Source organism: Monodon monoceros, unplaced genomic scaffold (genome assembly GCF_005190385.1).
Source record: "Monodon monoceros isolate NGI ecotype Baffin Bay Population unplaced genomic scaffold, NGI_Narwhal_1 Super_Scaffold_3, whole genome shotgun sequence".
Lineage (NCBI taxonomy): Eukaryota > Metazoa > Chordata > Mammalia > Artiodactyla > Monodontidae > Monodon > Monodon monoceros.
In genome coordinates, this window is record NW_021703780.1 from 20,244,472 (window position 1) to 20,259,849 (window position 15,378).

The 15,378-nt window shown below is 42.5% G+C and overlaps 1 protein-coding gene across 1 annotated transcript in view; it reads right to left on the bottom strand.

Moving 5' to 3' along the window:
• The window catches only part of DCDC2 (doublecortin domain containing 2), a 152,940-nt gene that overhangs the window by 87,848 nt on the left and 49,714 nt on the right, over positions 1 to 15,378 (bottom strand). Inside the window, exons 6-8 of the mRNA XM_029243996.1 lie at positions 13,952 to 14,098; positions 11,822 to 11,876; positions 1,664 to 1,826 (exon numbers count right to left, since the gene is read on the bottom strand). Of these exons, the coding sequence (XP_029099829.1) occupies positions 1,664 to 1,826; positions 11,822 to 11,876; positions 13,952 to 14,098 (365 nt within the window). The remainder of the gene's footprint in view (positions 1 to 1,663; positions 1,827 to 11,821; positions 11,877 to 13,951; positions 14,099 to 15,378) is intronic.

A 15,378-nucleotide genomic window follows, 5' to 3' on the forward strand; every position in this document is an offset into this window, starting at 1 on the left:
TTTCAGAGTCACTGGAAAGGATTGCACAGACTTAAAGACAAAAGCAAAACTTTGAAGATAAGTCTTAATATGAGCCCACATGTTGAAGAATGCTAACGGGGCTAAAAGAAGTTAAGTGACTTGCCCGAAGTCAAGAGCAGAACTGGGACAAGAATCTAGGACTCTCAACTTCCAGCTAATCTCCACCATTTAAATCTCTGAAGATTTTAAAACCCCTCCACTTTCTTCTCTATGGAATTGGCTCCTTCCATTTCACCTGTTCTTTTAACTTAGTCTCACACATCTTTCTTCTGAAACTTTAATCATCTGAGCAGCGTCTTCTAAACACTCACACAAGTTCATGCATGGTGTCTCCTCAGCTGTGAAGCCCACTTGAGCTGTAATTCTAATGTGACACTTCACGTGGACTTTGAAGTGAGCTGGAGCTCCCAGCTGGAAGCCAAGCTCTGGCCATGAATCTGAAACTTGATCCCATTCATCCTTTTCCAGGGCAGCCTGGCATGTCTTCCAGTGGGGGTAAGTGGATCCCAGGGGGAGGGAGAAGCCGTCACTCCTCCAGCCTTGTCCCAGCCAGCCCCCCCGCCCACAGCATCACTCCACCCTCGTGCGCTCGCCCCACTGAGACCATGCTCCGAGTGAAGCCAAAAAGAGCTTGTCTTCACAAAAAACTAACATGAAAAGTTCACAATTCTTTTGGCACTCATCCTTAGTTTATCACACTTTTATCTTGAAATCTTGTACTAATGCAAAATGTTTTAAATTATTTTATACCATCTCTCGCCTGGTCATGCAAGACACGTAACTAACTTGGTACATATTGTTTATTGGTAAAGTTGTGTGTGTGTGTGTGTGTTCTCTTGGATATCAGTAAAATCGGTGAAATATCTTTTTGGAAAAAGTGATCTGTGACTAAAAGCAATTCGTAATGAATGTGAACAAGGGTTGTATACACACAAGAGAGATCAACAGTGGTTGGCAAAAATGTTAGTCGAGCCCTTTTAGCTGGAACACAGGATGGTAAAAGTTACCTTTTCCAATACGACCACTCAAGACATATTTTACCTCAAAACACATGTCCTTGGGACTTCCCTGGTGGTGCAGTGGTTAAGAATCCACCTGCCAATGCAGGGGACACGGGTTCGATCCCTGATCCAGGAATATCCCACATGCCGCGGAGCAACTAAGCCCATGCGCCACAACTACTGAGCCTGTGCTCTAGAGCCCACAAGCCACAACTACTGAGCCCATATGCCACAACTACTGAAGCCTGTGCGCCTAGAGCCCGCGCTCTACAACAAGAGAAGCCACTGCAGTGAGAAGCCCACGCACTGCAACGAAGAGTAGCCCCCGCTCGCCACAACTAGAGAAAGTCCATGCGCAGCAACAAAGACCCAAAGCAGCCAAAAAAATTTTTTTTGATAAAAAATGTAAAAAGCACATGTCCTCGTAGCAGATCTCTAATTACAAATAGAAATTAAGCATGAAAAACAGCAGCATCTCTCATACGCAGAAAGTCTTCTTTGAAAACTCTCACATAGGACAATAAGGAGTCTTTTCTGTAGGCCCAGGAAAACAAATGGATCTATTTACAAATTAAAATTGTATCACAGCCTTAAGATAATGATAATCAATAATAACAATATAATAATAACAACAAACTTACCACTGTTTGGAATTGCTTGCGGCGAACTCTTTAACTTTACATTCTGTTTCCCTTTCGTGGGTTTTTCTGAATTCACATCTTCTTTTTTCCCTTTCCTCTTTGGAGGCTGAGGAGATGAGTTGTCGCTGGATCCGACTGTTGACTTAGATTGGCGATCATTTCCCTACATGGCAAAAGATTAGACCCTTACTATCGGCTGATGAACTCCCTAAGCGATTAGTATTCAGTACAAGTCACTAACTGGTGGTAAAAAGGGCAGGGGCGGGAGATGGGGGTATTGTACTGATTCTGCTGCCGTCCACTACCTACATTAACTCTTCTTGGTGACAGAGGAAGGGTCTACCAGAGGAAGGAGAATAAAAATAATAGCACTTGACATTTGTTGAGTACTTAATTGTACCACGTGTTCTATGAAATTGTCTCACTCAGTCCTCATAACCTGAGAGACAGGTACTGTTATCACCCCATTATACAGACAAGCAAATGAGGCTTAGTGGTTAAGCGTGCCCAAGGTCAGCCAGCCAGCAAGGAGCAGAGCGGGTCCGCTGTCTTAACCTTCCTCTCCCTCCTGCACCTTTCAGAAGAATCAGCAGCCAGCTATTGGATGAGGAATAATGACAAACCCGTTTGATCAGTTAATCTAGAAATACCTTCTTAACTGGTCGTCACTGTGAGTGTATCGGTATCATCATACAAGCGCTGTGCTTGTAGAAATCCTCTGATATTGACTCATCTGTTGGTGACTGCCATGGTCTCTATGAATCACAAACCCAGAGCAACACAGACACAAGCAGCTCAAGACCACATGCCCTTCATTCCTGCAAGGCGGCCCCCAATGATCACACTTTTGGTGGTTGCCTCTGATTCCCGTGTGCCTCTCGAAACGAAGACCTTGCATCTGCAAAGTGAGCTTCTCAGCATGAAGGTGAGGTTGAGTTCAGTGGCTCCTGTCACTGGCCCATATACAGCTCCTGGGGAGCCACATAAGAACCACTACAGTGGTGGCTACTGTACCCAAGGAACAGCTGTGCTGATACTCAGCCACTGCTTGGCCATTGCGAGAAACACCCTCCTAACAAGACAGCCTTGGCCTCCAGACGCTCAGGTGCTACACTTACCTGAGTGTGTAAGGTGTGAGGCTGCAGGTAGTAGAAAGAATACACGTTTTAGAGACCCAAAATACCCATGTCAGGGCCACTGCACTGCCACTAACCACCTATGGGACCTTGCGGTAACTAACTCCTACCTTCTTTGAGCCTGAATCCTTATCAATTGAATGGGGTCGATGTGCCTGCCGTGAGGTCCATCATTAGGATGAAATGGTAACGTTTATAAAGTAATCAGTACAGTGCCTGGCATGTAGTTTTGTTCAAAGACTATCAGAGTGCTTCCTTCAAGAGCAGAGAGTTAATATCTTTTTCTTAAAAATCACACCAAATTCACACAATATTGGGTGCAATCTTTATGCAACATCTGTAGTATGCTAGTATCTGAAAATAAGTGTAGCAATATTAAACAAACAAATCTGCCTAGAAACCTACTATAACTGCCCATTTTAAACATTTATATATTCAGTCATCCAGAAGCATTTAAATAGTTTTAGCTATCACCCAATTAAGAATAGAAAAATTCACAGCCTTACAAATGAAGTTATTTATGCTATTTTGTCATAGCCTACAAGAAAATGGATTATGCATAAATTTATTAACATTATGAAAACTTGTCCAAACCTATAACACTTTTTTTGCATAATTTAATTTCCTATTCCAAATGCAATTTAAACATACAGTTTCCATTTAATTATTGCATTAACTGCAACCAGAGTTGGGTTTTTTTTCTTTCCTTTTCTTTAATGATTCTTCCTCACAAGGCCATAAACTTTCAGGCAGGAAAAATGGCTAATGTGATTATAGAAGAGACTCCAAAACCATCATGTGAGAAGAAACCAACGCCCAGGTCTCACATTCTAGTCTATTTGCAAACAAGTCTATTCGTCCCAAGATTCTAAAACTTTAAAAGCCTTGAATGAAAGGAGTAACCCTTCTAGCAAGCCTACTAGAATGTTCAGAGATGCTGTTGAACTTTCAAGGACTGAAATGAAACTTAAAGAATGAGAAACTATGGATCTCAGCATAATGGTTTTTTACCGCTCTCTGGGAAAACTCTTATTCACAAAGGGGTAAAACAAGGGAGAAGCAGATGCCCCATCCTGGAGTGTCTGGGGATTCATATAATTTTAAAAATCAGGGCTTCCCTGGTTGCACAGTGGTTAAGAGTCCGCCTGCCGATGCAGGGGACACGGGTTCGTGCCCCGATCTGGGAAGATCCCACATGCCGCGGAGTGGCTAGGCCCGTGAGCCACGGCCGCTGGGCTTGCGGGTCCGGAGCCTGTGCTCCGCAACGGGAGAGGCCGCAACAGTGAGAGGCCCGTGTACAGCAAAAAAAAAAAAAAAAAAAAATCAACTCTGTTGTTGAATATACAGGAAGTTCTGATTTACTACACCTCTATTAGGGACACTCAAAAGGGCGATTTGGGAGCATCAAGAAAGACTAGTTGATTCCAATAACTATATGAGGCATGGCTTTGGTAATTGATACTCATGCATTCAAATATTGATTAATGACTAACTGCCAGGCACTTGGTGAGTAAGAACTAAATTAAACTGAGTAAAAAGGAAGAACTGTTTTGTAATTTGAAGACGGGAAAGAGTTTAAATGCTCTTCTTTTTAAAAAAGAAAACATGTCGTATAGCACAGGGAACTCTACTCAATATTCTGTAATAACCTAAATGGGAAAAGAATCTGAAAAAGAATAGACATATGTATATGTATAACTGAATCACTTTGCTGTACACCTGAAACTAATACAAGATTATAAATCAACTATACTGCAATATAAAATAAAAAATTAGAAAAAGAAAATATTGATTCATCTAAAAAACTGAAATAGATATATAATAAACACAAAGATATAAATTATATAATATAAATTATATATACTCATTTATATAGTTAATTATATAAATTATAGATAATATGTAAATAAGTTATAGAGAAAGGGAAGGGCAAAGGAATGGAGAGATGGATTTTCCTTTCTTTTCTGAGACTTCTGCATGTGACTCATAACTTGGATACATGGATAGTCATTGCTATTTGTGGGGCATAGGGAATAGGGGAGTTTTGCCATCTCATAAGAGCTATGATAGTTGATAAAACAATATTACTAAGTACCTCTTGTGTGCCTAATACTCATAACCCCAAATATTTACCAAATGTATAGATAGGTATTATTATCACTATTTTACAGATAAAGGAATTAACTTTCTCAAGTTTACCCAGGTCTGATTTTTCCGCTACACTGAACCTTCCTAATACCCAAAGACACTAGAAACAGCTATTATACAGAATGGTTCCCTAAAAAAGCTACCTGGAAGCAACAGATGATGACTTTTTCCCAAAGTGGAAGAAATCAAGAAGCAGCCAAATTTTACAGCGTGTCCCATGTGAAAACTAGACCCCATGTGACACTTCAACCACTGTCCTGTCTTTGCCACACACACATACCAAAATATCTGATAGGAATAGAAAACCTCTGGCCCAAACAAACAAAAAACTAAAAAGAGCCCTGGGATTTTTTTTCAGTAATTCCCTAGGCTCTTTCCAACAAGATCCAATCAACTCAGGTTTCTTTCATTACCAAGGGAGACTCATTTTCAGCCCCCATGAACATGTGTCAAAGACATATGGGCCATAAAGCATCAAGTTTAAAATAATTTTGTGAGGGATTTGCCACACACAGCAGCCTTCACAGTGTGTGTATTTCAGCGATGCACCCAGGAGACCTTCTGAGCAGGGGACCAGACCCAGACTTAGGCTGGCATTTCTCTCACTGTGCATCTAGTGATGGGAAGTGTGAGAAACCCTTTTATCCACATTGGACTCCGTTTCCCAAAGGGCAAAATGGAATTTGGGAAGCATTTGGAATTGACCTTGCTTCACCGTGACTTTGATCATGCCGTTTTCTTACCAAAACCTTAGCAATTGCAATATTTGAACCTGTAAATTACTGATCACAAGATACATCAGCCACATGGTAGTAAGGACAACTAAAGACAATTTAACGTCGTCTTTGGCTCTTTCAAATACGTCCCTGATTTTACATCTCTTCCACTAGAGGGTGCTTGGATTCCGTGTGGTGAGACCTCGCAGCTAGAGAACAGCCTCCCGCCAGTGGGTTAATTTTTCAAACTTAATAGGACTGCAGAGGATTCCTTTTGTTTTCAAGGCTAGAATCACAAGGTAAAATTATTCTTAATGTGCTCATCTCTGTGACTCCCCAGTCTGAACAGGGGTAACTTCTGGCATTCCCTGGCTGTTTTGAAAGGGTCTGATGGACCCCCCAGAACCCCCCAGCCCTGTTACCCACACCCTACCACAAGGGTGGGGCCTCACGGACACATACCCCTGCACAGCAGGGTCCTCTATGCAGACTATGGCAGCTTTCTCTCTCTCTCTCTTTTTTTGTTTGAAGTTCTATCAGGCCCCCACTCACACTCTCCTTCATGCTGCAATACAGCCATTCCTAGAAGGCGGTGTGGAGAAATGATTTCCTAAAAATCCAGTTGTGTCCCTTTTGATTTGCATCACGGGTTCGGAGATGCCTTCCCTTTGATTGGACAGTAGTTCCGAAAGTCTTAAGCCTGCTCGCCTATAGTCCCATTCACTCACAGCCCCACTCAGTGCCAAGCGGTTAACAATCTTAAAAACACGTACATTCTCCAGGGAACCAATTAATTAAAGGAAAGGAGCAAACTGATCCTTCTCTTAAAAACCAAGTTTGTGCTTTTGGAACGCCTGACATAGAATATCCTCTCTGTGCGGCTCACAGCACTCACTCACACATCCACTAGACGGGTTTCCTGAGAACCTACTGTGTGCCCGGCAGGTTACTCCCCTTGGTTGAATATAACCTCCTAAAGGAGGCCCACCCTGGCCACCCAAAGGATACTGTGCCCTCTCTCACTTTCTCTTTCCATATCCTCACGCATTTCTCTTCAAGCTTATCCCTGATTAATATCACACGTGTATTTGTTTGTCTTTTTCCTCCTCCAGAATAGAAGCTTCATACATTTACAGTTTTCTCTGGAATCTCTGTCTCCCCTTCCCCACAAGCACTAAAACAGTGCTCGGGACATAATATGGACTCAATAAACAGCTATTAGATGAACGGGTCAATCAGTGACAGCAGTTACAATACGCTCCAAGAAGAAATAGGATAGATGTCCATCTGCTCTGCTGCCTCCTGTCCAAGTCACCTGCATCACTCACCTTGGATGCCAGCCGTCCCACTGCCTCCTGCTTCTGTTCTTGCCCCGCCCCCCTTCTCTGTAGACAACACAGCCAGAATGATCCCTTAAAACTGCAAATAAGGGCTTCCCTGGTGGCGCAGTGGTTGAGAGTCCACCTGCCGATGCAGGGGACGCGGGTTCGTGCCCTGGTCCGGGAGGATCCCACATGCCGCGGAGTGGCTGGGCCCGTGAGCCATGGCCACTGAGCCTGCGCGTCCGGAGCCTCTGCTCTGCAGCGGGAGAGGCCACAACGGTGAGAGGCCCGCGTACCGCAAAAAAAAAAAACAAAAAAAACCCTGCAAATCAAATGATACCACTCTCTACTTGTATCCCTCAAACGGTGTCCTGGTAAGGAATAGAATCCAAACTCCATGCGTGGCCTACACGATCGGGCCCTGCCCGCCCCTCCAATTTAATCGCAGACCACTCCAGCCTTCTTTCTGCCCCACTCCTTTACGCCAAGCTTTTTACCAAGGGCCCTTGTGACTGTTTCTCCTGCACCCACCTTGTGTGACTGGCTCCTTTACATCATTAAGGTGCCAATCTCAGAGAATCTTATATCAATTAGTGTCCTAATTAGTGCCCACATTTTATTGTCCTCATAGCACTTATCACCATCTGAAATTGTTTATATATTTGTTTATTATTTATTTATTTTTGGCTGTGTCGGGACTTAGTTGCAGCTCACAGGATCTTCGTTGAGGCACGCGGGATCTTTTGTTGCGGCACGTGAGCTCTTTGTTGTGGCCTGCAGGCTTCTCTCTTGTTGTGGCATGCGGGTTTTCTCTTCTCTAGTTGTGGTGCCCAGGCCCCAGGGCACGTGGGCTCTGTAGTTTGCGGCACATGGGCTCTAGTTGAGGCGTGCGAGCTCAGTAGTTGTGGCGCGCCGGCTTGGTTGACCCGCGGCATGTGGGATCCTAGCTCCCCGATCAGGGATCGAACCCGCATCCCCTGCATTGGAAGGCGGATTCTTTACCACTGAACCACCAGGGAAGTCCCTATATTTGTTTAGAGATTGATAGTCTGTCTACCCCATTCTTCCACCCTCCCTACTCCCACACAGATACAGGCACTCGAACAAAAGTTCCTTGAGGTCTGAAACCTTGTCTGTCTGTTCATTAATCTATGCCAGTTGCTTGGAGCAATTCCTGGCACTCAGTAAGTGCTCACTAAACACACGTTGGATGGATGGATGGATGAGCAGATGAATGGATGGATGAATCTACAGAATGCTTAGGGAGCATGCATTGTGGAAAGAGAGGTAGACTCTGCTATCAATGTATTTTTCTAAGTCATAGCATGGCAATATAATTTTGAGTCTTTGCTGTGTATGAGATGGAAATTCATCTCAAAATATAACTTGGAATCTTAAAAGGCCACTTCCTCAAAGAGGTCTTTTCCTGACACACATATCTAAGTTCTCCTTTTACCTTCTTGCATATTGTTCTATACTTTTCCTTCATTTTAGTCACACTTTGTAATTACATATTGCTTTGTGGCATCGCCTACGTAAACCTTGTCTCCCTGAGTAGGCCAGGGCTAAGAGAGAGTGTTGTGTCTTTTTGCACAATACCATCTCCCTGGTGCTTAGTTCCATACCAGACACACAGAAGACTTCACCAATCATCATTAGATGACCCAGTATTCACAGCACAGGTCTTCCAAACAAGCGAGCAAGAAAGAGGCATGTATGTGCCTCCTGTGTATGAATTTTAAAACGGGAAACACATTACACATTTTTAATAAAAACTCAGACATTCTAAATTTCAGAAGAGTAAGCACCTAATCCTGAAGTTCAGTAATTGTGGATGTAAAGAGCTGAGTCCTGATCTTGGTTCTGACATGAACCTTCCCTATGACCTAGGTCAGTTACTCAACTACACTTGGTCTCTGTTTAACCATCACCTTTCCAGCTGTACTGTGAGAGTTAATGAGCTCACATGTGCATGGGACGTGGAAGAGATTCCACTCCAAAGTCCTGAAGAAGAGCAAGAGGACAGAATTTCCAAACCCTAAATTCCTGGTTTTTATTTAGCTTTATTGTGGCTAAAATATATTTTTCAGTTACTAGGATTCTCTCTCTCCCCTTGCTCTCCACACACATGAAGTTTTGGGTCCTCTGTGGTTCTCACTGCTCTGTCTGTCTGTCTGTCTCTCTCTCTCTCTCGGCACCCACTCCCCCATCCTCTCACTCAACAGCATGAAGAACCCTGCTCCCTGCCAGGCTGTGCTGGGTGCGAGGAAAGAACACCACCATGACACGTCTCTGCTCTTCGACTATGACCATCATGTGGATGAACTTGCAAATCAACATCTGATGTCCTCAGCCTCTGCCATTTACAACTACTAGCTGAACATTTTTCACCTAGATTCTGTGATGACACAACTCAATGCATTGGAAAGTAAGCAGGTCACTCTTTCCTCTAGTTGCCCCCTTCTTAGCCATAGTACCACCATTTTCTCTGGCATCCAAGCTCAGAAACTTGCAGTTATCTTTGGCTCCAACTGCTCCATTAATCCCCTGTATCCAATCACCTAGCAAGTCCTTTGTTTCTTCATGAGCGATAATCACCTACTGCTGCTCCCTCACCACCTACCTGGTCTAGGCTCTTGCCACTTTACGCCAAGGTTATGGAAGTTGCTTTTTAATTGACACCTCATCGATGGCCTCTCACCATATTAAGGTTTTCTCCACATAAAAGATCTGGCCTTTCTAGACTGGACTTGGATCAACATTCTCACTTCTCTGAAGCCTTCAGGAGCTTCCCTTAACTCAAGGCTAAAGACTAAACTCTACATTCTGACATTCGAGGTCATCTAAAACTGCCACCGGGGCTTCCCTGGTGGCGCAGTGGTTGAGAGTCCGCCTGCCGATGCAAGGGACACGGGTTCGTGCCCCGGTCCAGGAAGATCTCACATGCCGCAGAGCGCTGGGCCCGTGAGCCGTGGCCGCTGAGCCTGCGCGTCCGGAGCCTGTGCTCCACAACGGGAGAGGCCACAGCAGTGAGAGGCCCACGTACCGAAAAAAAAAAAAAAAAAACTGCCACCACCTACCAAGTAAGCATGTCAGCCTCCACGCCAGGAGGGGCCTCTGTTCCAGCTGGCCTGAGGGACTCATTGTCCCCCTGGGGTCAGAAGCATTACCTCCCTCCAAGCAGGCCATCTAGACTCAATCCTTCCCCTCCATTTACTCAGTGGAGCGTTTGGAGATGCTACTTCTACTATCTGTGTTTCCTTTTCTCTTTTTTTTTTTTTTTTTTTTTTTTGCGGTACGCGTACCTCTCACTGTTGTGGCTTCTCCCGTTGCGGAGCACAGGCTCCGGACGCGCAGGCTCAGCGGCCATGGCTCACGGGCCCAGCCGCTCCGCGGCATGTGGGATCTCCCCGGACCGGGGCACGAACCCGTGTCCCCTGCATCGGCAGGCAGACTCTCAACCACTGCGCCACCAGGGAAGCCCTCCTTTTCTCATTTTTAAATGCAATAACTACAGTACCTGCCTCATGGAGTTGGGGTTAAATAAATCACATCTGTAAAGCCCTTGGCATGGTGTTGAACCCTCGAGTGTTCACTAAATATCAGCCCAAATTATTGTTTCTCCGTGCGCTCATCTCTGCTCCTTTCTCCACACTGTCCTTTCTATCTCCCTTTCCTCTCACTAACCTTCACCGGAATCTTAAACAGTCCTCAAAGGCACAGCTCAAATTCAACTTCCTCCATGTACTTTGGCCAATGCACATTGATTCCTTTTGTCTCATTCCTTCTGTATACCCATCTCAGCACATTTTTTATATTTAGCTTTAGCTTGTTAGTTACCTTTTCAAACTATTTTCTCTATTTCAATTAGACTGTAAGTTTCTTGAGGGCAAGAGCTTTGTCATAAATAGTACAATAGTTACAGTGAATGAGTGGGTATGTCTGTTGTTTGTTATACTGAGATCAGCACTATTTCTTCACACAAAATTATTTTTCTTTTTCAAGAATTTCACATGGTATTACAGAAAGGGGGGAGGGGAACAAATATCTAAATCATCATTAGGAGACAGTATCATTGCCCAGCAGCCACCTGTTTTACAAAACACCAGTGTAAGTGTTTTCCTTATTTAATTCAGAAAGGGGAAATGTCAGATCACTTCTGACCACTACAGGTCAGGAAGTTCAACCAAAAGAATAGAAAGAAGTTTCAGCCAAGAAGACCTGTCAAAGCAATACTCCAGCATGACATGAAACTCACCTCCATGAGGGGGTACAGACAAAAAATACAAATAGGTTAAGAAGTTACCTACTAAATACTTGTCACAGTTCCCATATAATGGGTATTTAGTAGACATTTGCTGAATTAACAAATAAATGAATGAATGATGGATGGAAAAGATTCTGATAAGGAGCTAAATATTTGGAATGATTCTCAATCTTTCAAAGGAAGATAACTGAGGATTACTATTCTGTTACAAAAACTTTCTTTTCAGTCTTGGTCAGTGACAGAAAACAAGACTGGGCAGACCACTGGTGTGACGTAATGCAGCATTTCTTCTCATTTGTGTATCACTGCCTAGATTTCAACCATGGTATAAATTTTATCACGTCTGTATATTAGGAAAAAGATATTTTGAAATCCATATTTTTAAACTGTTAGCTCTCCTTTAGAAACTTAGTTGTAACATTAATGTTCTAGTGTTGTTTCACATAATTGCTTATATACCACAAGGTGGCTAAGTTTCATTTCTTCGAATTTAATTGAAACCCAAAGGACAGTCTCTGTGTATCATACAGAAATACAGAACATTACTGAGTAAAGCATCTGATACTTACACTCCCTTTAGACTTTCTGGATCCTACAATAGGAGGTAGTGAAGAGGCTTTCTGACTGCGGAAACAAATTGCAATTTAGAAATCTGAGCATTATTCACAAATAATATATAAGGCAAGATAATCGTCATCTCAATTTGTCATCCTGACATGGAACTCAACTACTTACTGACATCAGTATTTCACAAGAAGTCTCATAGACTTTCCCAATTTCACAAAGACCACCATAACATTTCCAAATTCCATTCCAAAAGACCTTTAGTGTTTTCTTGTATAGTATTTTTTAATATAAATTTATTTTTTTTTTAATTTATTTTTGGCTGTGTTGGGTCTTCGTTGCTGCACACGGGCTTTCTCTACTTGCAGTGAGCAGGGGCTACTCTTCGTTGCCGTGCGCGGGCCTCTCGTTGTGGTGGCTTCCCCTGTTGCGGAGCACCGGCTCTAGGCACGCAGGCTTCAGTAGTTGTGGCACGTGGGCTCGGTAATTGTGGCTCGCGGGCTCTAGAGTGCAGACTCAGTAGTTGTGGTACACGGGCTTAGTTGCTCCAAGGCATGTGGGATCTTCCCGGACCAGGGCTCAAACCCATGTCCCCTGTCTTGGCAGGCGGATTCTTAACCACTGCGCCACCAGGGAAGTCCCTCTTGTATAGTATTTTAATTGATGCTTACAAATAAATTTAGTACTGTCTTAGGTTTTTTCATAGCATTTTAAATCAGATCTCTAAATTTTCTATTTGCATTTCAAAAAATCATTTCCCAAGCCGAGTGATGATTTTGCCAGATGGCATTTAAAACTATAAATTTCCATAGTTTTTATCGTGTCTATAATGTCTGCCTCTGATAGAAGCATAGAATAGTAAAACACTGGCATGTCTATTCAGGGAGTTTCTAAACCAGTGATTCTCATCAAAAAGTAAAAAATTCTCTTCGGCTCTAAGAGTAAGTTATTTCCCAGATGTTTCTATTATAGGAAAAGATCCATCTTAAAACCCAACCCATCTTGAAACCTAACCCTCTCTGAAAATAAGGAGGCCACAGAGATAAAGGTAAATCTTACTAATCTGTCTGAGAAAGGCTACCATGAGCTACCTTTCTCACTGCCATCAAGTACAAGCTCTTACTGCAGTGTGTACTGCAACGCCCAGCAGCCTAACCCAGTATTGTTTAGCAAAGGTTGTGAAGGATGTGATTTCATGGATGGGTAAGGATGGTTAGCAGTAAGTCTGCTTGCTACTTCAAACACCACCCCTGAAATTCCATTTCATCTATTACTTATGAAACCCTTGGCTAGCCTCTCCATCAAGCTACACAGATTGCAAATTAATGGAGAACAAATTGGTGATATTCTGCTCTATCTCTGCCACAAATCACCCACCCTAGCAGAGGACAACTACAAAAAGTCAGTTTTCTAGCAAAGTGGACACAGAAAAGCAGCAGAGATGGATTGCAGTGCACCATGAGCAAGCCAAACGGGCCCTGCATCCAGGGCTGGGGCTCTTCATGAAAATGCATGCCTCGGCGTCCATCCACTGGGCTGAAATAAGGCATTCTTCACAAATATATGACATCTCATAGAGGAAAATGGTCCACTGTGCACTGTGTGTAGTTAATAGTGTAATCTTTAAAATTCTGCGTGTAATAATTACACACCCAGCCATTCTACTTATTTGTACAAAAGGAACTATATCATTTTTATATTTTACTGTCTTTATTTTTTAAAGTAGAAAATATTCATTTTTAATGACCTTTAGAAGTTTCTCTACGCACCAACTGAAAAGTTATTCCGTCTAGCTAACCAGTTAAGATGCTATTAAAACTTCTAATAACGTATGCTGTTTAGAAGCTTACTGCCCTGTATCTTTTTCACAAAAATAAGTCTTCATTATAAATTCGTAAGTGAAGGGTAAAACAATACTATATAGTCTATCATGGATTCCTCAAAATTATATTTTCATGCAATAGTTCTCAATCTCCAATCATGGCAAAATAAACACCGATCAATTTATTTCATACATGCTTTCCATTTTAACTGATAAACAAGATTCTATAAAATAGACCAGTGGTCAGCATAAGACTCAATGCTATTTCAAGTGATAATTAAAATGTGAGAAGTGAATGAGGATGCAAACTTACCCGTAAGACCTTCTCATCGTTGACTTGTCAAAAAGTAATTCACTGTAAGGCAATTTCTTAAACTTATCTCTGCCGACAGCCACGTAAAACTGCCCATTCTCCAACTCTGCCCCACTCTCAATCAGTTTTCCTTCTAAAGTATAAAGTCTGCCAAAATATGAATGCCAGCGATTAAAATTTTAACAAGCATTGCAAGAACTGCTTAAAATCACAGAGTCAATTAAAAACTCTGTTCTTAAGTTGGCTCATTCGTTACTATGCTAATTACTGAATTATAAATGCTTCAAAGTCATTAGACTCAGCTAAATGCCATTGCTATAATGCAGATGCGGTTACTCTCTAGCTGTACAGTGTTTCATCCCAAGAAACCTGACAATCTAACATAATGATCCCCTATTGCTGCCCTATTTAGATTTTAGAGGGAAAGAATTAACTTGTAGAGAACGTTGTGCTTTAAATGAAGCTCGGCTTCCACTGAAGTTTGATTCTTCTACTTATATTCTGTGAGCACCTTTAAAATTCATTTTCTTAATGCATTGGTCAGGTTGACAAGCCACTTACTGCATTCCATGCAAGAGCAGCCCTCAGCCAAAATTTTACATCCAAGCACACAGAACTGGGCCAGAAAACAAGAGGTGAGAGGGCAGGCGGTAAAAGAACCCATTGCTAGTATTAATGATGCAGAACTGCATAGCGTTCATGCTTCCTTTCTTTTTTCTTTTGCCTTCCCTCATCTTCCCAGAATCAAGGGATTTCACAAGAACTTCCCTTTACTGTAAAACTGCTGCCGCAAACTACAATATGTTACTTATTAAAAGAACAGTGATAACTTTGCTAGACGATTTAAAGTGTCCACAGAACTTGTTTAAAGAACAAGAAAAAACAGACTATTAGAAAACTACACCACAAAGACAAGGCATGTCTTTGAAGGCGATAAACAAAAGAGTTAGTAACTGGAAGGGTTTTAAGATAATAACTTTTAAGATTCTCAGACTTCTTATATTATATAATTAAGGGCAGTGATAGTTGCCATTGACCTACTTGTTTACTGATTATGTGAATGGCCATATCATATGGAGTCAAGAAGTGAAACAAAAACAGCCACCAAACCCCCTAAAATGTGTTAGTACTGAGTTGGTATAAAGATGTTAAAGTCTTTCTTTATAATGTAATTCTATCCCTCAAAGTCTAAATACCAACACTTAACCCAGATATCTGGACTTCCTACCTTGACCTACACCAGGGTTGCTGAACATTATTGACATTCTGGACCTGATAATTGTAGGAGAGGTGGGGAGGCTGTCCTGGGAATTGTAAGAAGTCAACAGCACCTTTGGCCTCTACGTACTAGATGGTAGATGGTAGCTGCCCCTATTCCCTATGGCTCCGGACACTGCAAGCATCCCCTAGTGGCAAAATTGCCCTGG